At 33.5% G+C, this 22,762-nt stretch overlaps 1 protein-coding gene and 1 non-coding gene across 8 annotated transcripts in view; both read right to left on the bottom strand.

Annotated features, from left to right (window-relative positions):
• The window catches only part of Slc4a10 (solute carrier family 4 member 10), a 416,671-nt gene that overhangs the window by 184,690 nt on the left and 209,219 nt on the right, over positions 1-22,762 (bottom strand). For all 7 annotated transcript variants that reach the window (XM_023713848.1, XM_023713847.1, XM_023713849.1 and 4 more), the window contains one exon: positions 21,144-21,225. In XM_023713848.1, the coding sequence (XP_023569616.1) occupies positions 21,144-21,225 (82 nt within the window). The remainder of the gene's footprint in view (positions 1-21,143; positions 21,226-22,762) is intronic.
• On the bottom strand, positions 3,004-3,109 carry LOC111816448. The gene has a single exon (XR_002820843.1). It is a non-coding gene; the product is annotated as a U6 spliceosomal RNA (small nuclear RNA).

Below are 22,762 nucleotides of genomic sequence, written 5' to 3' on the forward strand. Positions count from 1 at the left end.
AAAAAAATTGGTACTGTTTCATAGAAATCTTTAATGACCTTTTAAATAAATGTTCATCTAATATTTTATATAGTCCTGTATAACTATCATTTTGAGAGCTCTTTATTGTTCATCCAGGAGCATACTGCAACTTGCCTTTTGAATTATGCTCTTTGTTATTTCCTATATGCTATGTCTGGAAGTATTAGAATATTTCAAATTTGTATAACTGGAAAATATTTTACTTTTAGTTTTCAAAGATATGTTTGCTAAGTATAAAATTCAAAGAGGACAGATTTTTTTTCTTTCTTTCAGTCCTTTAATTAGTCTAGTTTCTTACACACTTGGTCTTTCTTTTTTCTTTCTAATGTGGAATAAGATGGTATTTAATTTTGTTCTTCTATAGCTGATATTTTTATGCATATGCTTTAATGATTTTTTCTTTACCATAAGTTTTGGACAATTAAAAAATAAATTAAATAAAACTCATTAGTGGACTTAGAGACTTCCTACAAAGATTATGAGGTATTATAATAGATATAAAATATTGAACAGAATACCTGTTAAATAGTAGACACAAATGCATGTCAGTTCATTTGCTCCTGCACAGTGTGAAACTTCAGTAGTTTTTTATAATAAGGGAAAAATAAATTTTTCTAGGGCCAGCCAGATAGCTCAGGAGATTAGAGAGCCTGCTTAGGCAGATGCAGGGACCAAGGTTCTATCCCCAGTGTGCCATGCCCACCCTGCCCCAGGGCACACTGAGACAGCAATTGAGACTGGGCGTGGTGGTGCAGGCCTGTAATCCTAGCTTTGGGAAGCTGAGAACAGGAAAATCAGTATGAGTCTGATCTGTGTAGTGAGAAACTGTAGACCCTGTACTAAATACATAATATAATATGTAATTAATAAATAAATAGTTTGTCTCCCATTGCATTGTTTTCCTGCTCTTCTCAATATTACAAAGTGTTCTATTATAACTAGTAGAAGAAATTACAGAATCATCTCAGACACTGAAAAATAACATATGTACCACATTTCTAGATAATATTGCTATCAATGTTTCCGGCCATATTGTGGCCAAAATTGAATTTTTCATCATACTATGTATTACTTAAGAAAACAAATAATTCAAGAAGCTAATGATGTTATTGTTCTGAAATGATCTGACAATTATTGATCCTAACCTGAATTAATTTTCAAGATTATTTAAAGGATAATTATTATTTTAGAAATAAAGGCTAAAATTTTAGTTAAAAGAGGTAATACTTTCAAATGAACTTATCTTAAGTTGACTAAATCTTTAACAAGAACTGATTTTATGTCACATGTTAAAAATTTAAATGCAATATTGTCATTTACATATGAGCATACTTAAAAAATATTAGCATAAAAAGTGCTATGAGAGAAAGTATATTTGTGATATTTATAGAACATTAGACTATATTAAGGATTTATATGCTGTTTTAAAATTCTTACAATTTAGACTCAAACTAAAAGTGAGATTATTCTTTTCTTTTATCTTGTAAAATCTTATTTAAAGTGCTTAATTCAAGTAAGCCTTTGAACTCTTAATCAAAAATTTTCCTTTCAATGTTTCTGTTGGATTTCATTTTCTGGAAGCTTAAATGGAATTTATAATGAATTCTGAGAAAAATAAAAGCAGCTAAAATACAGCCATGCATAACAAAAGTGTTCCCTGAAAAACTCCAACATTTTTTTTCTCTTATGTTAAAGACATACATATTAGTTGAAAGAAAATAAAATTTCTATATAAAGAAAACAGGGTTTATTACAGGTAATAATTGCTTTCTGAGCACAAATCTTATTAACAAATCTTAAAGTTTTGACACTTAAGTTACATGGACACAATCCTATTAAGTATATTTATAATTACTGTAAATATTTTAATTATATATAAGTCTCAGAGCTGAAACAATTCTTGATATGTGAAGAATGTCTACAAAATGCAGTAGGGAAAGAGATGCATTTGGTGAGCATGATTAATAATAATGCTTAGGAACTGCTGTCCTTTATTTTAGCTAGGTGAAAGAGGGTCAATTACTCTTGAAGGAAACCATGTTGCTTCTATGAAATGAATATAACATAACAGGTCCATAATAACTGAATTGCTACAACAATTATTTAGACATGTCAATCATAGGGAAAGATCAAGTACATTAAGCTGAATAAGCATGTGGCCATTAATTCCCTGGAGACCCTAACAGGCAGAGAACACAAGATACAAGACATCTTTTATCATAATATATCAAAGAATTCTAAGTTCAACATAAATTTTCTCCTGAGGGAAAGCATTAGGGGAAAAAAAGAGAGAGAATAAAGAAGTTTGAGTGACTGTCTACATAGCAAAAGGATAATACTAGACTAAGGGACTGTTGGTCCTCGTGTTGTTTTCCTAAAAACAGAAGTAGTGTTAAACCCTGTTGATCACATTTACCTGGCCCTAGGGTCAGATTTGTAATCATTACAAAATAAAAGACCCTATTTACTGATGATTCTAGGTAGAAAGTAGAAATCTTAAAAGCCCTAAAGTTTCTCATCAAAACAGAATAACTACAGTAATATACTTGGTTAAAAAGCAGTGTGCCACATTTTTAGAAATACTATTTCTTACAAGTTTATTGCATTCTCTTAAGCAAAATGCAGCAAATAATTTTGTATCTTGATTTTTTTTAATAATTTTGTATCTTGAGATATTTATTTTTAATGTTGAAACATACAAGCTTCAAACATTTCTTCAATGCATCAATAAACCCTCATAATAAGTATTTTCTAATAAAAAATGATTTGAAAAAATTTCAGTATTGGAAAGTTGCAAAGCAGCTCAATGTTGACTATTTATAGTGCTCAGAGAGTATAGAGTTTCACTAAGTAAAAAAAGAAATGGATAGCAAGGAATACTTACAGAGCAAACTCTTGCACTGAAAAGAGATAACCATCTACTTATTGAAGAATCAGTTCTGACAATGAAAACACTGTCTATGATATGCATTCTTTTTTAAAATAAATATAGAATGCTTCATGAATTTATGTGTCATCCTTCTGCAGAGGCCATGCTAATCTTCTCTATATTGTTTCAATTTAGCACATGTGCTGCCGCAGAGAGCACTAATATACATTCAAGTACAAGTAAAAAGAATTAAATTTACAAATGTATAATAAAAGAAATGATTTTTGGGGCAAGCTTGATAGGTCAGTGGACTAAAATGCCTGCTTAGGCAGAGACCAGTGGCCAGTGAACAATCCCCAGCGTGTTGTGCCGGCCCTGCCCCCAGGGCACACTGAGATGAAGCCTGAGACAGAACGTGGTGGCACGTGCCTGTAATCCCAGCACTTGGGAGGCTGTAAACAGGAGAATCACTATGAGTCCAGTTTATATAGTGAGACCCTGTAGACCCTGCAGACCTGTAGATCCTGCCCTAAAATACAGGGAAAAAAATGATTTTATGTGGTATCAACTATTAAATGCTGCATAAATTCATAATAATGTAAATCAAGATAACTATGGCAATCAGGAAAAGTCTACTTTGTTTCATGTTTGTTTTTGGTAATAAGGTGCATTTCAGTTTGTCATTAATAATAAATGGCATTTAGATCAATAAGAAGAATACAAAGTTTAGAAGAAGGAGAAAATAAGAGGAAAAATAGAAGAAAAATTTGGGAGTTCATGTGAAGTTCATGTAATTACTTGTAAACTGTTGACTATTTCCCCCAATATATAAATGGCAGAATTAAAATTAAAAACAACTTGCTCATAAATAAGTTATGGCGACTTATTAGGCAAAACTATCCTATAGCATTTAAGAATGTCTATTTAAATATTCTAAGAAGATAGATTTCATATTGATTCTTAATACACATGTGCACACACACATATCTAATATAGAAGTGATAAAGAGGATGAAACACTTGAGTCACTAGGTTTAACATCTAAGGCTCAAGATTTTGTTACTTGTGTGTATCGGATGAAGTTATTTGTCTGAGTAGGCAAACGCTACAGAGATAAACTATACAAGGCCTTAGTAGATAAGGCATTACACCATAAGGCACACAATACTTAACTGCTGGCAACTTGTACCATTCCAACTGCTCTGTGTACAAACCTCTACTTAGTGGTAGAAGAAACAGACAAATTGTTCAGAGTGTCCCACATTAAACGTTTGTCTAGATTAAACTTCAAGCTAATGTGTAGTACATACACTCCAGATTTTCATCTGTTTTATTTACTAAATAACTGGCACCCAATAGAAAGGTGTAGGAATAAATGGATGACTCAATAAATCGATCTGAATTTCCACTCATCCTTACAGGACAAGTCACAGACATTAAAAACTGATTCAATCCTTTATTCTTAATCTAGAGAATTTTGGGAGAAGTATCCCAGAGTACTCTTACAGAACATACAGGCAAATTATTATGTTTTTAATATTAACTAAATATGACCTAATTTTAACTCAAGATGCTGATACCAGATATAACTTTCTATAAGAAATTCTTTGTGGTATTTTTCCACAAGTACTCTCACTGAAATTGCTTTCCTCCTGAAGAAAGGTACAAAACCTATTTCTGTGGATTTTATAAGCATAAGCAACTTGTAGAATATTTTTTAATCCACTCTTCTATCCATACAGCTTAAGATCCTTTGCAAATTTAAAACAAATTCCTGTTTTCAGTGAATGTGTGAATTAAAAACCTTCAAAGCATTTAAACATCAAAGTTAATGAGGAATTATCCTTTATTCACTAAAGTATATTATATAAGCTTACTTAAAGATGAGAGAATTTTTTCAAAAAATATCTAAGGAAGATTAAAATGGGCATTCCTTTCAGGGAGGGACATATCCCATGGTGACATTTCCTCTCCAATGTCCTAAACAACAATAAAAGCAAATAAACACACACACACACACACACACACACACACACACAGAGAGAGAGAGAGAGAGAGAGAGAGAGAGAGAGAGAGAGAGAGAGGAAGAAAGAGAAAAAATAGAAAAAAATGGAGAAGAGGTCATAGAACTTAGAGCTAAGAAATGCCGTAGAAATAATCTAGTTGGAAGAATGTACGCAATGTGTTAATTATTGAAACTGTCCTACCAATTTGGTTTGAAACTGTCTCATTGCTATTTGTTTCTCAATAAAATTATGGGGGAAAAAAAGAAATAACCTAGTTGAAACCTCTCATTTTAACATGTTAAACTGGAACTGAAAAGAGTTAACTCGAGATTTCTAAAACTAAACATTGCTAAGTAGTCTCTTCCATTATTGGACAATTTTAATAATTAAATAGCCCTTATTTTTGTCTTACATGGAATACTGTATTTTTACGTGGAACTCTAATTCTGCTTAACACATGAAGGAATACCATCTTGGACAGTACTTGAAAAATTTTAAGTTAGCAGTCATACTCTAAGTATTTCCTTAGCATTTTCCTCAGCTAATATTTATATTGGTGGTTTTAGACCCCTCCTGCAATCGTAGCATCCAGTTCTCCAGTGTGTCTCCTTAGATTCACTCAGTACGTAAAGGGCTACAGGGCATACCTGGAGCACTTTGGTTATGCATATATGTCCTCCATAGCACTTTGGGGTGAAAACAGCATTCCAGGAAATGAGTCATACAGGGATGGCATGAAGAAGAAAAATTTTCAAAAATCAAAGGCAAATGTGAAGAGAAACTAACATTTAGCAGTTAGAAGTTTTAAAGGTTTAAAAAATATAGAGCCTCAAAAAATAAATAAATAAATAAAATAAAAAAATATAGAGCCTCACATAAGGTTGACAGGAGAGTATGTGGGTATAATTATTCAGGAAGAAGGTATAAACACATCAAAATTTTAACTGTATAATATTTTGATTGCTTAATTCTCCAAACTTACATCAAAGGATCATGAAGCACAAGAGGCCCATATATAATATTCATAGCAACTTTCTTTAACAGACAAAAATGAGAAATAATCAAAATGTCCACTAGTAAGATACTGGTTAAGAAAGTAATGTACAAGTGTGAAATGAAATGCTATGTAATAACTAAAATAGATGATGACTCCATTATTAATATAGAAGAATACTGCTCTTTTTTAATTGAAAAGAGAGTAGTTCAAATGATTAAACATGTGCTATAATTCCATCTATATATAACTTTGCTATAATTATGTATTTGTTTCTGACATATAATTAAATTAGTATTCTGTTTATATTACTAAATTTATTATTACCAGTATTTGTTCAGAATATTAAAAGCAATCACTTCTGGGTGCCAGGATTTTAAGGTTGTTGTTTCATTTAGTTTGCATTTTTATATTTCTGTATATTTCCTTCATTTTTCTAATTGAATTTATATTATTTTCATAATTTTCAGAATAAAGAAACTGTTTCAACTTCAAAAAATACAGAAACTTTTGAAAGACAAACCAGTGGATAAAACAGGAAAAAAATAATTACCAAGGAAGACAAGGTCTGAGACAAGAGGAAGTCGAGGAAAGAGAAGAGAGATCTGAAAACGAAGGCATAGTCAAAATTTTAAAAGCAACAGAGAATTTAAAACAGTTGGAGACAGAGGGCTGTGTAATTTACTGTTAAGAGCACTATTTGGTTGTTTTGTTTTGTTTTTTCTGTATTTCAGGGTCTCACTGCTAGATCGGACTCATAGTGATCCACCCGTTTACAGCTTCCCAATAGCTGGGATTACACGTAGGCACCACCATGCCCAGTCTCAATTGCTGTTTCTGTGTGCCCTGGGGGTGGGGCCGGCATGGCAGACGCAGCGATTGAACCCCCAGTCCCTGCACCTGCTTGCAGGTGCTTTAATCCACTGAGCTATGTGGCCAGCCAAGAGCACTATTTGAATAGAGACATAAATACATATTGATAAACTATAAAAGGAAAACTTATGAGATATGACAGAAATAAGTCACTGACATCTAAACTATGTCTTGATTCTGTAAATATAATTTTTGTGCTCGTGATCAATACTGCAATTAGTTTTATTGGTGTTAATACTACATTTTTGGCTTAATCACTGTGATGTCTTGAAATCCACTCTTTTTATATCAGCATCTAATTGAATCATGGTAAGTCATTATTGCAAATTGAGCTATGGAAAGGAAAAGAGGGGGGTACTTTTAAATAATTTAGATGAAAATTAGAAATTCTTTTGTCAATAAGCATGTACAACTTTCAGTACAAATGTATTTGAGGTAATTTTGTGTTTTGGGGATCTTTTCTGCCCAAAATCAAACTCATGACCTCATGTTTGCAAAGCAGGCACACTGTGACTGAGCTGTATCCCCAGTTCTCACCTGAGGTAATTTGACGGTAATAAAAAGAACAGTCATAATATTTCTTGTCCTAGAGGCCAGACAACTTATTTCATCAGTAGAAAATTAGAATTTTACATTTTTGTACTTATAATTTCAATCATTTTTGTTTCCTTTATTATTGCTCTACCTAAATTTCATTGAGAGGTAGATGTGAGAGGAAAAGAAAGAGAATCTGGTATTATCATTGTGTCTCCAACACTTCTGATATACTATAGGTAGTAAGAACACTAAGGTGACTAAGAAAATGACAGAATGAAGGAAAAAAAAAACACATAAAACCAGAAACTAGAATGGCGATTACCACAAGCTGGCATGGTTGGCACAGGAATATGTTCAAGAGATTTATTACATAGCATGTATATAATGTTAAAAAGAGTTAAGAAGGTATGGGTTAATTTTTCATTTCTCTCACTAAAAAAAAATAGTAATTATATAAAATAAAGCTTGTACCAATTAGACATATTTAGCTATTCTATAAATGAAGTATACTTAGTTCAAAGCACCATGTGATGGCAACAAGACAACGACATCCATTATCACCACTGCTATTTAATGTAGTTCTAGAAACATTAGCCAGAGCAATTACAGAAGAGAAACAAAAGGAATAAAGATAGGAAAGGTATAAGTTAAATTATCATTATTTGCAGATGAAATGGTACTCTATAAAGAAGACCCCAAAAACTCCACCAAAAAGTATAGGTTTAATAACCCAATTCAGTAGTATAACAATACAAAGTCAACACTCAACAGCATTTCTATGCACAAGAAACAGACTCAAAGAGAGAAAAACTAGGGAAAGCACACCCTTCACAAGAACACATAAAACTGAAATACTTAGAAATCAATTTATCAAAGAATGTAAAAGATCTACACACTGAAAATTACAGCACCCTATAAAAGTAGACCTAAGGGGATATCACAAAATGAAATGATATTCCTTGCTCTTGGATAGGAAGAACCAACATAGTGAAAAATGCCTGTACTCCCAAAAATATTACACAGATTTAATACAATCCCAATCAAAATACCATTAACATAACTCAGAGCTAAAGAAAACATTCCTAAAATTCATTTGGAATCTGAAGAGACCTAGACTATCAAAGGCAATCATGGGCAACAAAGTTTAGACAGGAGGCATCACATTCCCTGACTTGAATTATATTACAAAGCTACTGTGACAAAAACAGCATGATATTGACAAAAGAAACAGGCCTCAAGCTGGGGAGATGGCTCAGTGGAATAAGCACTTCCCTGGCAAGTGCAAGGGCCCTAGTTCAACCCCCAGTTCTGGAAAAAAAAAAAAAGATAAAACTAAGAAACAGGCCTCAAGATCAATGAAATAGAATAAAAGATGCAGATGCAACTCCAAAAAACACAGCCACTTTATCTTTAACAAAGGAGCCAAACATGTTCACTGAAAGAAAGACAGACTCATTAATAAACAATGCTAGAAAAACTGGCTCTTCACATATGAAACTAAAACTAGACCCATGTCTCTGTGCCAATTAAACGAAAATAGATCAAAAATCTAAATATTAAATATAAACATGAAATTTACAAGAAGTGAAAATATTAAAAATCTCAAACATTTAAGCATAGGCAGAGACTTCATGAACAAAATCCAGACTATAAGAGAAATACCACAAAGAATCAACAAATTGGATCTCACCCTATTAAAAAGCTTTTGTAAATCAAAGAAATCACCAACAGAATGCAAAGAGAACTCACAGAGTGGAAAAAAATATTAGCCAATTGTCCTTCAGACAAAGGACTTAGATCTAGAACACATAAAGAAATTTTAAAAAATCAGGCCCCCCAAATTCAAAGACTCAATCCAAGTTTAATCTTTTAAAAATGGGTGAAGAAACAAGTTCATTGTGAGAAAATATACATAGAGCATGCAGAATAGCAATCTAAGATACTAGACCTAAAATGGCATTAATCTTATTAAGGTTTCCCTGATTCAATTGTTGTTAAAATTATGGGAATATATTATCCAAATTTAAAAGCATTATTTTCAATTATTATTTATTACTTGTTCATTATTATCTGAATTAAAAACCAATTGATATTTTCCATTGTAATTATTTAAGGGCAAAGTGGCATACTAATAATTTTTTCAAATAGCATCCAATAGTATTTAAAACAAAAATGTCAATTGACAGCATTAGTGTCTAAACCTCCTTGGGGAATAAAATACAAATTGGGCTCAGTGCCTTCAGAGTGTGGCTGACTATCCCATTAGCACTTTAATTAATACTTGTGAATATTGCTGACATCCCTCTGAAAATTCCTAATTAACTGGGCACTACCCCGTCCATATTATGAGAGGTCCCTGTAAAATACAATAACCTGTAGAGGCAATGCATCAAATACAGCCAAAGAGCTTAAGGGGGACAATTAACAGCTAACAAGAAATTTGAGAATTTAATCAATTTAATCATGTCATCTTCATACTACTCTTCCCATGCTGTTAAACTGTATAACTACGTAATAAATACACTGAAGTCCTGGGTGTCTGGAAAACTCAAAACCAAAGTAGTGTTAACATAAATCTATGTAATAAATATTAAGAGGCTTTTGTCATTTGCTGTTTACCTTCAAAATATTAAATATTTTTCAAAAAAATATGTAAAGATTAACAGAAAAAATTATTTGCTATAAAATTCTCTTTTAATATTTATAGGAAGATAATTACTGTGAAAAAGAGGATATTTCACCTATTTCACCTACTGTATCTCTGAAATGGTTGTTAATTGAAAAATAATATATATACATCCACACACAAACACACAGTTCTCATTCACAAACAACATAGCATATGTTCCATTAAAATATCCTCAATATTACATATTGAGGCAGGCAAAGAATAGTACTAAACAGAACACGGTTTATAAGGAACTATATCCTGTTCGAAAGTCAGCTGTTTACAAGGATTTTTTTTTGGCCAGCTCAAGATGCCTTAAGGGCATGTCTGATAAGGCCTGGGGATCTAGGGAGTGAACCATAGAATCCTGAACCTGACTGCTTTGCTTAAGCAGGCACTTAAACAACTGAGCTAATGGGCAGGCCCCAAGTCAGCTGTTTATAAAGTAATATTCTAAGAAAAAGATATAAAATGTGTTACCAGGACCCCTGGATGATTAAAGCATGTTTGTAGGATTTCTTAGCCACATATACACATGTGAATATAAGCTACTTTTCCCATGTTAATGTATGCTTGTATCTAGAAATAATCTAATAAACCATAATCAGATGTAGAAAAATACTTTTGATTCTTCAAATTTATCTGGAAATGTAATGCACTGAAGAAACAGAATATAGATAACTACCAAGTTATCTCTTACTCCAAATAAGCAAAATATCAGGAATAAATTATAAATCAAAATGAACTGATGAGAGTCACACACACAAATGATGTGAAATCAAAAAAGGAACATGTGCGTGTCTCAGCTAACAGTTAACTGTAGGACTAAAGTGAATTGCATTTTTAAAGAATAAAGGAATGAAATTTACTACTGGCTATCATTTGCTGAATCATTTGGTATTAGTAGTTTACCTACCTAATTTTTATCCTGAAATAGCCAACATAGTTTTTTAGGCAAAATGTACAATTTGAAGTGAATCATGTGTAATTAATTACATTAATTATTACCAAATACCACTTACAATAGATCCAACAATTAACACTGATCTGTCAACATCACTAAATTGCACACAAGTTAATCAACCAGAAATAGTAGTAGAAAATGATTTCCTCTTTCAAATAAATGACAATTATACTATGGGAAATGAATTAATTTTATAGTACAGGAAAAAAATTTAAAATAAGAGACATGATAAAACTAGTCTCCAATGGGAAAGTGGCTTTCCTATTTGTGGAACTGAATCCCAGTCCACTGTGTTTTTGACATCTATAAAACTTCTTAAATTTTTGCAAAATCATTTTAAAAATTATTGACATGTATACTTACTAAGTGCCAAATTCCTTATTGTTGGGAGCCATGGAAGCTAGAAAGTTGGCCAAATGTATGTAGGTAGGACTAGGCCTCAGGTGCCTATAGCAAAAAGGTATCTCAGATCCAAGAAGCATCCTGACTGGTTAATGTTGGCTATCAGTCACTAGGCAACCTTGTGTCATGTGTTACTAACTTTACTAAAGTATAAATGTCTGGGAGCCTGTGAGATAGCTCAGAAGACTAAAGCACCTGCTTAGGCAAACTTAGACAAGCACAGGGACCATGGTTCTGTCCACAGCACCACATGCCACACCAGCCCTGCCCCCAGGCACGCTGAGCCAGCCAGAGTCTAAAGACTAAAACCAGTTCTTTGAGTGACCCCAGAAAAGATGACTTGTGTTCTATTCTCTCATCTCTTTCCATTCCCAGGGGGAGTTGTGTTCTACACTTTATTATTTGCTTGCACCATGCTGAGCAGTGGGTGAGGCTACGCTAACTACCAAACCAAAGTCCTTTCTCCGTTTTCACTTGCTCCCAGGCAGCTAGACTGCTCCAGGTCTTATCAGCAGGTTGAGACAGGAAGTACTGAAGCCAGTCCTTTGGATAGCCAAAGGAAAGTTGGACACTGAAAGGGTCAAATCTTTCCCCCCACAGGAAGAATTTGGAAGATGAGAATATTTTATGAAAAAAAAAAGAATATTTTCTGTTCATTCAATATTGTGCTAGATAATTACCAGTTCAACCATCTCTGTTCTCCTCAGGGGCTAGATTTTTGCCAGATACACTAGCACTCTGAGGTAGACAAATCAGAAACCAGTCCTTTGAGTAATCCCTATAGAAGTAGGAGCACATACCATATAGACCTCCTCTTTCTCACCAATAGAAAGACCTAGGAGATAAAAGATCTTTGATTGCATGGTGCTGTGCCAAAGGTATAAATCTAGCAAGTATCTGTGCTGAATGTCTTTATCAACTTCCATGAGTTTTGCTTTGTATTCCAAAAGAGAGCACAAAAGTCTTTTAATTTGTTGCTGAATTTCTTTGCAAGAGAATTGTTCTGTGAATTGTTCCTAATTTATATGCTTGTGGAGGAGAAGAAAATTCATGACTTCTTCCTCTGACAAATTGCTGACATGAGCCTTCAGCTTTACTTTTTAACTGACTATTTATGTTGTTCCTGGTATCCCTAAGTCTTTAAGGAACTCTCCTTACCAAAGCATTAGTAGTATTTAGCAAGTTTGCTTTCCTATGGTGCATTTCTCTGCTCCTGTAATCAAACATGATTTCACTATGGCAAACAGCTTTCAGATTTTCTTAACAACTCAGCCATCCAGAAACATACTTTAGTTGCAGCCTCACTGTCATTTTTAATTTTGTAAGAAATTCCACCATAAAGTATTTCATTTCAAATTTTTTAATCTTTCTGATTATTACCTTCTCCTGAGTCAGAAATATTGTGGTGAATGATTACTCTGGTTATGCTGATATATTCTGTTCATATAGTATATCTAGGCCTCATTATGTAACAACATTTGTCATAACTGAATAATAAATCTGCACTCCAATGTATCATAAGAGTATGAAATTCAGTCTCCTTTTTCTCTTGTTTTCTTGTTCTGAAATAACGGGTGTGAACCACTAATAAAAGAAACTCAAATTATAAATAAAGATAAAAATAAAAGGGGTAATAAGAAGTAGGGAGGAAAGAATTTCCTCACTTGGGAAGGGAAGCAAGAGGTAGAAAAAGGGATAAGGGAGGGGATCAAAAGGGGTTGAGTGAAAGGAATTAAGATGTGTTACGTACAGGTACCAACTCCACACAAAAAAAATCAATATTATATCCTGTACCAACAGAATAAGTAAACCTAGCTTTATGGTACAATGACACAGATAACACTCAAAACCACTGCGATTTATAGAGCATGGAGAACTATTGTGTTCCATTCTTTTTTTTTTTTTTTTTTTTTTTTAGATATTTAGTGACAAACCCTTGAAGTTATATCAGAATACCATTTTAGTAATCTTTATTAAAAGATAAAGAATGTAATGGTTGAAAAGAGGAAATTTGGGGGCTACTACCATTGATAGAACTATGTTACACTGCAGTTTTGTACTAGGTGTTCTACTTATATTATCTTTGGACTTTCTCTTAATAGGTAGCCCCAAAAGAAAATAAGCTGTTAAAAAAATCCCCAAAATGTAATGAGAAAATAATATGGATATAATTTTCTTTCTTAAATCCTTGACTAAGAAAGTATTTTGATCTGGGTGTGGTAGCACAAACCTATAATCCCAGCATTCAGAAGGCTGAAGCAGAAGGACTGCTGTGCGTTTGAAGCCAAAGAGGCTACGTAAAAAGGCACGGTTTCAAAAATTAAGGGGTTTTTTTGTTCTGTTTTGTTTTTTCTTTTGTCTTTTTGAGACAGTTTCCCTTTGCATTTTATGCAGGCCTTAAATTCACTTTATAGCTGAGGCTGATCGCAAACTCACAGCTATCCTCCTGCCTCAGCCTCCCAAATTCTGGGATTACAAGTGTGTTCTATTATGCCCAGCCAATAAAGATGTATTAGCATCTGCTAAAAAGCAAAAAAGTTTAAAGAAAAATATATTTATTTAATTAACAGAGCAAAATATGGTAATTATTTTCCCTTTCCATCATAGTTTTAAAGTACTTTAATATCATATTAACATGTAAGTAGGAAAACAAACAAAATGTAACTAGATTATCTAGGCTTGGAGGCACATGCCTGCTGTCTCATCTACTTGGGAGGCTGAGGCAAGAAGACACCTTCTGCCCATAAATCCAAGACCAACCTGGGCAACATAGCAAGATCCCATATAAAAATAACAATGATAAGTAAAAGTAAATGCAATAACATTTATTTTGGAATAGTGCAATGTAATTAGAAAGCCTTGTATTTATATGTTTGTTGTTTGAAAAGAAAACTATTTGATAAACATTAGTTATATTCCTAAGCATTACAAATTTAAGTTGTTGCATAACTAATATGCATTTATATAAAATTCGATGTAATAGATTTTAACACCTATATACTTCAGATATAAAAGAAATATATGTAAGAAAAAATGTACCACTCATAGAGCTTATCAAGGAAAAATTATATAATAAAAATATACAAATACATATAACATAATAATAAAAGAAAAGCTATAAACTCAGGAGAGGAATTTTGAGAAAAAAGGCAATTCTCTTAATGAGGGCTCAGGCATTGCTAAAGAACAGACACAGTGAGCATCTCATATCTGTGTAGAGAAAGAAGTTGCAAACAGAAATGAGAAAGTACAGATTTGTTATGGGGCAACATAACGAATTTTTTTTAACATGAAGCCTTTAGCAATATTGAAGGTTTTATCGGTTCTTCTATGTATTCTATTCAGCTTTAGAAAATAACAAAGATTATGCTATAAGTGCTTGATAAAAACATGAGAAATAACATTACTTTTCTCTAAGTGGGTTTTCTATGTATCAATAATTTGAGGAAAAACTAAACTGCATTTAGAAGTCTAGATGTAACATGTATAATAATAAAAAATAAAATATTCTCTTTGGTCTTGCTCTGGAGCAGGCACCTTTTACTATCTACAAATATGAAGTCAAAATGGATCAAACAAAAACCTAAGTATAAAATCCTAAACTAAAAAACTCTTTGAAGGAAACATACAGAAAAGCATTATGATATACATTTTCAAAGATTTCTAGGATCAATACCAAAAGCACAAAAAATAGGAATGAAGTGTACAAATTGAACTACACTGAAAACATCTGTGCATCAAAGGACAAAATGAGTAGAGTGATACAGCAACACAGAATGAAAAAACATATTTATAAATCATATATCTTATAAAGTGGTTTGCATTGAGAATACATAAACTACTACTCAACAACAATAAAACAACCATATTAATGCCTATGTATTCAATTTTTTAATAATGTTAAATGTCTATTCAAGTTTTTTGCCTATACATAGAGTAGTCTTTCACAGACATTTCTCAAAATTGACATGCAAATGGGCAACAAGCACAAGAAAAGACACATTATTAGTTTCCTGGAAATGTAAATCAAAATCACAATGAACTATTATCCTACATCTAGTGAAAAAGCTACTGTAAAAATAACAGAAGATAACAATAACAACTGTCAGTAAGGATGAGAAGCAGTCGGGACTTTTGTGCCTTGTTGGAGAGAATGTAAAATAACGTGGCTGCTAATGAAAACAGTGAGGCAGTTTCTCCAAAAATAAAATGAAACTACCACATGACCTAACAATTCTACTTTACATTTGCTTGCAAAAGAATTGAAAAGGATTTCAGAGATATTTACACTCCTATATTCATAGCATCATTATTCACTACTGAACTTTATACCCCAAATGGTTAAATAGGTAAACTGTTCATTATGTGTTTTACTGCTAGAAAAAAATTTTAATTAAACTAAAACAATACAGTTGTCTGACAGTGTTGCATTGATTTGAAATTGAATAATTCAGTAAAAATGGCCAATAATATTTCATGTCACATTCACCATTGAATTTTCTTCTCTTTATGATCATCTAATTAGCTAACAGGACACACTATCTTTATGAATACTTCATTAACATACCCTTATTCCTACAGAAGATTTAGCAATGGTCATGTCTGAAAAATAAAATGTTTAAAATATTTTTCAAGTGCAGGCATCCATTCCAAGAAAAACTGGACAAAACAAGAGTATGTGAGGAAGACAAAATTAGAGAATAACTGAAGAGATAAACAGAGCCCCAGGAAAAGACCATAAATGTAGTCTGTTGTACAAGGACCATTCACTACTTCTGTTAGTCCTTGTTGATAGTAATAGAAAAAGACATATTTTTTAGGTCGACAGCTGAAGCTATGTCAACCTATTCTGGAAAGACATCCACAATTGATACAGCAGTTATAGTTGGTATTTGGTTGAGTATATTTCCACTATCATACTATAGTGTTTAATGATTCCCTATTTTGATCACATGTGTGCATATTGATGTTTTCCATATAATGAAATACTGATTTTCATTTACTATGATGGTCAAGGCAAGTAGTTTCAAGGCTCTCTAACATATTACAATAGTTCTTAAACTCATGGGCTAAAAAATCTATGGTTATGTGAAAGTCCTGTCAACTACCAACTGCTGCACAGCTATTAGTACTACTCATATACTAAGCAAATGACAATGGGAAGATTGAGTTTCCAGAAACAGACTCTGAGACAGAGATTTGTATTCAAGGAGTTTGTTGAAGAGACCTGTCACAAAGAACATTGTGAGATATATGGAAAGCAGGATATAATACAGAGAAAAGCTAAGTTAGGCTGCAATTGCACTAAAGACCTCAATGTATTTCACAGAGAACTCTCAAGCAGAGACAGACCATTAGAGTTGTCCCCTAATGAGGCAAGGGCTCCAAGGTTTTGCATTCCTTTATTGATCATGCATGAGTTTCAGTATGGCATAAGGCAACCTGCTTCAACACACTTCACACAGCTGTTTTCAGCTCAAAGAAATACCTGGAAAGAACTTAGATGGTCGCCATCAGCAATCAACCCTATTGTCCACTGAGGAAAGGAGTGCCTCCATTCGTAAGGGTCATCCTAACATCTACTGTGAGGGTCTCCAGATTTAGCAAATGAAATGCAACAAATAAAAATACCACATAGTAAATACCCATTTCTGTTCTTTATTTTAAAATATTATCTATCATTTATGTAAAATTCATTTTTTTATTTTATTGAGAAACAAATAGCAATGAGGTAGTTTCAAAACTGATTAATAGGACAGTTTAAATAATTAATACATTGTACATTGTTACCTTCTTAGTGGTTACCCATAGTACAAGAAGCAGACAGGACATCCTGTCCAAACACTGTTACAAATCTTTCTTCTCATTGAATTAAGCAAAAGTAGCTGCATATCTATCCTAACTATTCTGTACATACAGACACAAAATGGTCTTCTTTTGTATACCTTTATTTTGTTTAGTCCTGTCAGGTAAAATTCAAATTTATCTGAGCATCCTTAGTTTAAATCTGGCCACACTCTAGTATACTAGTATTCGAGTATAACTAGAAGAAAGAATTATAAGAGCATTAAAGCATCTTTCCTTTTGAAGTCTTATACTTTTAGAGAGTACTAATTCCACACTGACATGGGAGATTAGAAATAAAAATTGATTAACCTCAACAATTTTTGCTTTATTTGGAATCCTGAAGTTATCTAATTATAGTTTCAATATCCTTCACTAGTTTTTACCACAGGATCTGATGTTGGCTTAGAAAGAACACTGAAATCATTAAGGAGACCCTGACTGTGGGACAGATACAAACAGAGAGAGAAATGGAGCAACAGCAGTGGGAATGAAAAGAAAGTAGGGAATCTGACACCACTATAATAGATTCAAAGAATTTACTGACAGCATGATGAATAAAAATAGAAGTGAACAAAATCTAATAAAACTGCATTCTACATAATAGGAAGAGAAGGGATAAAAGTGGTATAAGATATATGTCAGACAAAAAAGAAATATATTTTGAAGGGGGCCGGGGAGATGGCTCAGTGGAATAAGTGCTTCACTGGTAAGAGCAAGGGCCTGAGTTCAATCCCCAGTTATAGAAGGAGAAAAATTATACATTTGGCATACCATTTATCAGGATATGTAATATGTGTGAATAAGTTAACTAATCTCTTGCACCAAGCTGTTGTTATTTAGCAGGTGATCATTTTCTGCTAAATATATTGCACCTGAGATTTTGTAGATATTTTTAACCACCTGGCATTTCTACAAGATGCATTCAAGATGTTAAATAATACTACTAATTCTATTAGCTAAGAATATGCATGTAAATTCTGAGAAACAAAAAAATTTCAAACTTAACCTCTTAACTAAAAGAATATCTTATATTTATAACAGTGTTCATCTACAAAAGCAATTCTCTCCTCTATTTCATTGAAAATATGTACTTCGCTTTACCTACATTACTGTAAAACACCCTTTAAAAGTAAGAGTTCCAGCACTTGCCTGACAAACACAGGGTCCTGAGTTCAATCCCCGGTTCCACAAAAAAAAAAGGAAGAGTTCCAATAACATATTTACTTGCCTTTGTATAAGGTTATGCCAAAATAAGAAATTTTCATGTTTCCTAAACATGTACTAAAAAAACTAACAAAACAACAAAGTAGCCTTGAAATATACTCAGTATCAGTTAAAAGCCATTTGCCATTAAGTAGTGTGATGGATAATCCATGCATAGATGATCCATGCATAGATAATCTATAGAAGATAATTAACAGTTAATAATTTATAAATAATTATGGTGTTACATGGAATGAGTCTTTGGGATAGAAAAAGTATAAAATAAGATTGATTAAGGTGTTTTAATTAGCATAACTATATATTTTACATGCATTTTCTTTTGTGGGGTATACATAGGTAGGGAATGCACATGACAGTAGAATATAATGTTTTAAGTAATTTTTGAAGAAGGGGAAAAGGCACTCTGCCAAAGTGAAGATCACAGAAATTGGGATCTGGATTCCTTATTTACATATACAACACTCACAGCAGGCCTTCCAGAAGATTCCTTTGTTTCAGCTTTAGCCCACATTGCCACAGACTGGTACATGCTGTGTAAGCAGCACAACTCAGCTACTCCTGGAGTAATGTATAGGTCCCTCCTGTGTACTGACCCACTTGCAGCAACACAGGCTCTATTAAAATAAAAACTTGCTTTGGTGGTCTTGGAAAAAAAGAGGTTTTTAATTGATAACATCATAATTAGATAGCCCAAACTTTGTTCTGTTCACTAATGCCTTAAGTACGTATTTTGACCCCATACTTACTTATATTGACTTTCTAAAATTTTTCTGTCTCCTATAAATATAGTACTTGAGGATGTTATAAAGGGTCTACTGTGATGCACATACATATAATATACATCTTCATGATTTTGATCAATCACTAAGAATAGAAAATAATGTATGGATGAGGAGAAGTATATCATGATTTAGTGATGATCAACTATCAGCATATCATAAAATGACTAGGAAAACTCATGTGAGAAAAATAGTAATATTATCATTGGAAAAAAATAGTACTTCAAAGCAAAAGAGTACCAAGGTCCAGCCTCAACTTCGAGGGAACAACAACCCAAAGAAAGAGGAAAATGGACAGCAAAGAGGAAAGACTCAGAAAAACAGTACAGTTTGGAGGGAAGAAGTCTCTTCCACTCAGAGAAAAATCAGTAGCCTTATTTATACATGAGTGATTACATAAGCTTTCTTTATGAAAAGATTAACAGATGTGACTTTTCATCTAAAAGGAAGAAACAATGAAGTTTTGATTAATATGAGTACACAGTATAAACAAGTAGTCATGGAACTTAATCAACCATTGTTCTTTCAGTTCTATTTCTTCCCTACTGAAACAGCCCTCAGGGGGTACTTTCTCATTGCCTCAAGATCATGACTCTAAACTTCCGTGTTATTGTTGAATATTCTTGGCTTAGGCTTGTCCCTTTCTGCAGGTTTACAAGGTAGGGGGCAAGGAGTCAATCTCTGAAAGAACTTTATGCACTTAATTATGTTATGCCAAAAACCCAAGTGATTAATTGTGTGCTTTCCTTCATGTGAATCATAAGCCTAAGAATCTCCAGCAGGGTTGTAGAGACATCCATGTGAGGCTCTGCTTTGTTGATTCCAAGCTCAAGGTGACTTTGTCAGGGGTCAAGTTATGGATGGCTGTCCACAAAAGAGAAATCATTTTTATATTATCCTTTACTAATCTTGACTTTTCAAATTTTCTTTCCCTTTTATATAATAACTGGAGATGGTACAGTAATGAGTAGGCTAATCCAAACACTTTCTTGGATCTCAGTATTTTCTGTATACCAAATAAATGTCAGGCACAGAGTAAATATAATTATCTAAAAGTGTTGTTAAATAACATATTGTTTCCAATTATGTAATCATTGAAATTAAAGAATAGGTACAACGACTCTAACTTAATGATCATATTGCAGTGCTTAAATGAAAAACATTTTACTAGGGCCTGCCAAATAGCTCAACGGATTAAAGCACCTGCAAGCAGGCACAGGGGCCAGGGGTTCCATCCCTGGGCCTGCCGTGCCGGCCCCACCCCCAGGGCGCACTAAGACCACAATTGAGACTGGGCATGGTGGCACACTCCTATAATCCCAGCTCTTGAGTGGCTGTAAACAGGAGAATCTCTACGAGTCCAATCGAGTAGTGAGACCCTGAACACCCTGAAGACCCTTCCCTAAAATACAAAAAAAGAAAGGAAGAAAAACAGTTCTCCCTCACTAAATTTATCTGCCCTTATTCCTACTGAATAGAATGCCCACAATATTATCTCTACCTCTCTCTTAAACATGTGAGGAAAACTAAAATAGCAATTCTTCTTAACTCTTCCAGTGACAGCCTATCCTACCAATAGGCTGAGTTAGACTTTCCTCTTGCACTATATTCACCTCTTACACTACTACCTCTTATGTTTATCTATCATTTTTTATTTTCATCCTCCAACTGATAGTAACTCATTAAAGCAAGGACTATCTAAATATTGGCATAACATCACAGTTCCTGGAATGTACTATAGGATTAGTAAATGCCTGTTGAATAAATGAAAGTGTCTCATTGATACTAGTGTACCTGTTGGCATTCTGCCCTGCACTAAAACAATTACACTTACTCACTCAAAATGCACCATCAGTACTTTAATGTTAAATTGAGTAATTCTCTATGATATAACTTCACATTTTTCTTTAAAAGACTTTAGGAAAGAACACTAATAGCTGTCCTAAGAAAAACATCTTACCTTCTAAATCTTCTTTCTCAAAATGTGTTTTGAGAATAGAACGAGTTCCACCTCTATCCACAACTGCTTCTTCATCATTTCTCTGCAGAATAAGAAGAAAAAATTAAATACAAATGGAAGTATTATTTCAATTTCAAAAAGGAACTTTAATATGATCTGATATTTACATGTTTCATTTAATCATTTTAATCTATTTGTATGTAACTATTCTATCTGATTATCAAGTATTGGTTTACCAAGGATACTAAAATAAATTTGAACCTGGCATGGTGGCACATGCTTGCAATCTCAGTGCTTGGACGTCTCAAGCAGGAGGATCACTATGAGTTCAAGGCCAGCCTGGACTATACAGTGAGTTCCAGTCTCAAAAATAAACAAATAAATGAAACTTGATTACATATTCAAAGAAGGAATGTTATTTGATTTTCCGTATTGACAGTAATCAACCATTCCTATTGGCATCATTTGTTAGTGAGATGAAAAATAGAAAACAGATGCTATCCAGGCACTGCAGTAATGGGCATCTATATCCCTGATAAAGACTTTTCTTCACGAGATCACAGTGGGAACTATACAAGGGAAATATGAAAATCTTTAGTATTAACACCAGTAAAGCTATGATGGGGTGAAATTCCACTGCCATTGAAAATCGATCTAATCCCTTGAAAGCAGTAAGTAGGTAATTATTAGATAATGACAACTCAGATTTGCTTTAATATAATGCATTTATTCAGACTAAATGGTAAATTATGATTATGGGCATTAAAATTTCATTCAATTTCCATATGAATTTTAACAATTTAGAATAGCTGGGCAAATCTGATATCTTCTGAACATTGTAACACATGTTCAAAACAATACACTCACTAATTTAGTACTCAATAAATTCATGAATAAAGCATTCAGTATAATCAGTTTGACCAGATAGGAGTAAGCAACATGTAAATTACTAAATGAGATAAACTATAAACTAATTCTGACTGTTATCTGGTTGTAAACACACACGTAAAAAATCACTTAAAAATGAACACTGAGCACAACAGAGGTTAAAAATATAAACTAAAGTTGAAAAAAGCTATTTCTAAGCCTAATTATAGTCTATTATTATTTAAAAAGAGGTCAAACTTTTTCTTCTTTGAAAGTTAAAGAGGGTGCCAAAGGAGGGGGAACTCCAACCTTTATTTCTATCCACCAACTCCTGTGGTAGATCAGATACTGTAGACATAACATTCTTTCTTTGACTAACTGCCATAATGCACACCAGTGAACACAACAATCATGATATTCCAGAAAAGAAAAAAATCACTATCATTAAGATTATGGAGACGCAGTCCTAGCCCAGGTCCGGTGAGTGTGTGGAGAGCTTCCTGCTACCCTGCGCCCGCGGGACCAGTCCCAGCCCAGGCGCAGAGTGGGCCGGACCCTCTCCCAGCCCCTTGGGCCGCCGCCCACCATTCCGCAGTGCCTCCCCCACCCCGCCCTCCAAGTAGGAATTTTTGCCCCGTCCCAGAGGCCCCAGACCCAGGACTAGCCCAGGTCTCCTGAGTGTGTGCAGAGAGCTTCCTCTTCCTCCTACTTCACCTTGCCCCCTCCAGGCTCAGCTCAGGCCTGGCATACAC

The sequence above is a fragment of the Octodon degus genome, unplaced genomic scaffold, assembly GCF_000260255.1.
Source record: "Octodon degus isolate 3935 unplaced genomic scaffold, OctDeg1.0 scaffold00032, whole genome shotgun sequence".
Lineage (NCBI taxonomy): Eukaryota > Metazoa > Chordata > Mammalia > Rodentia > Octodontidae > Octodon > Octodon degus.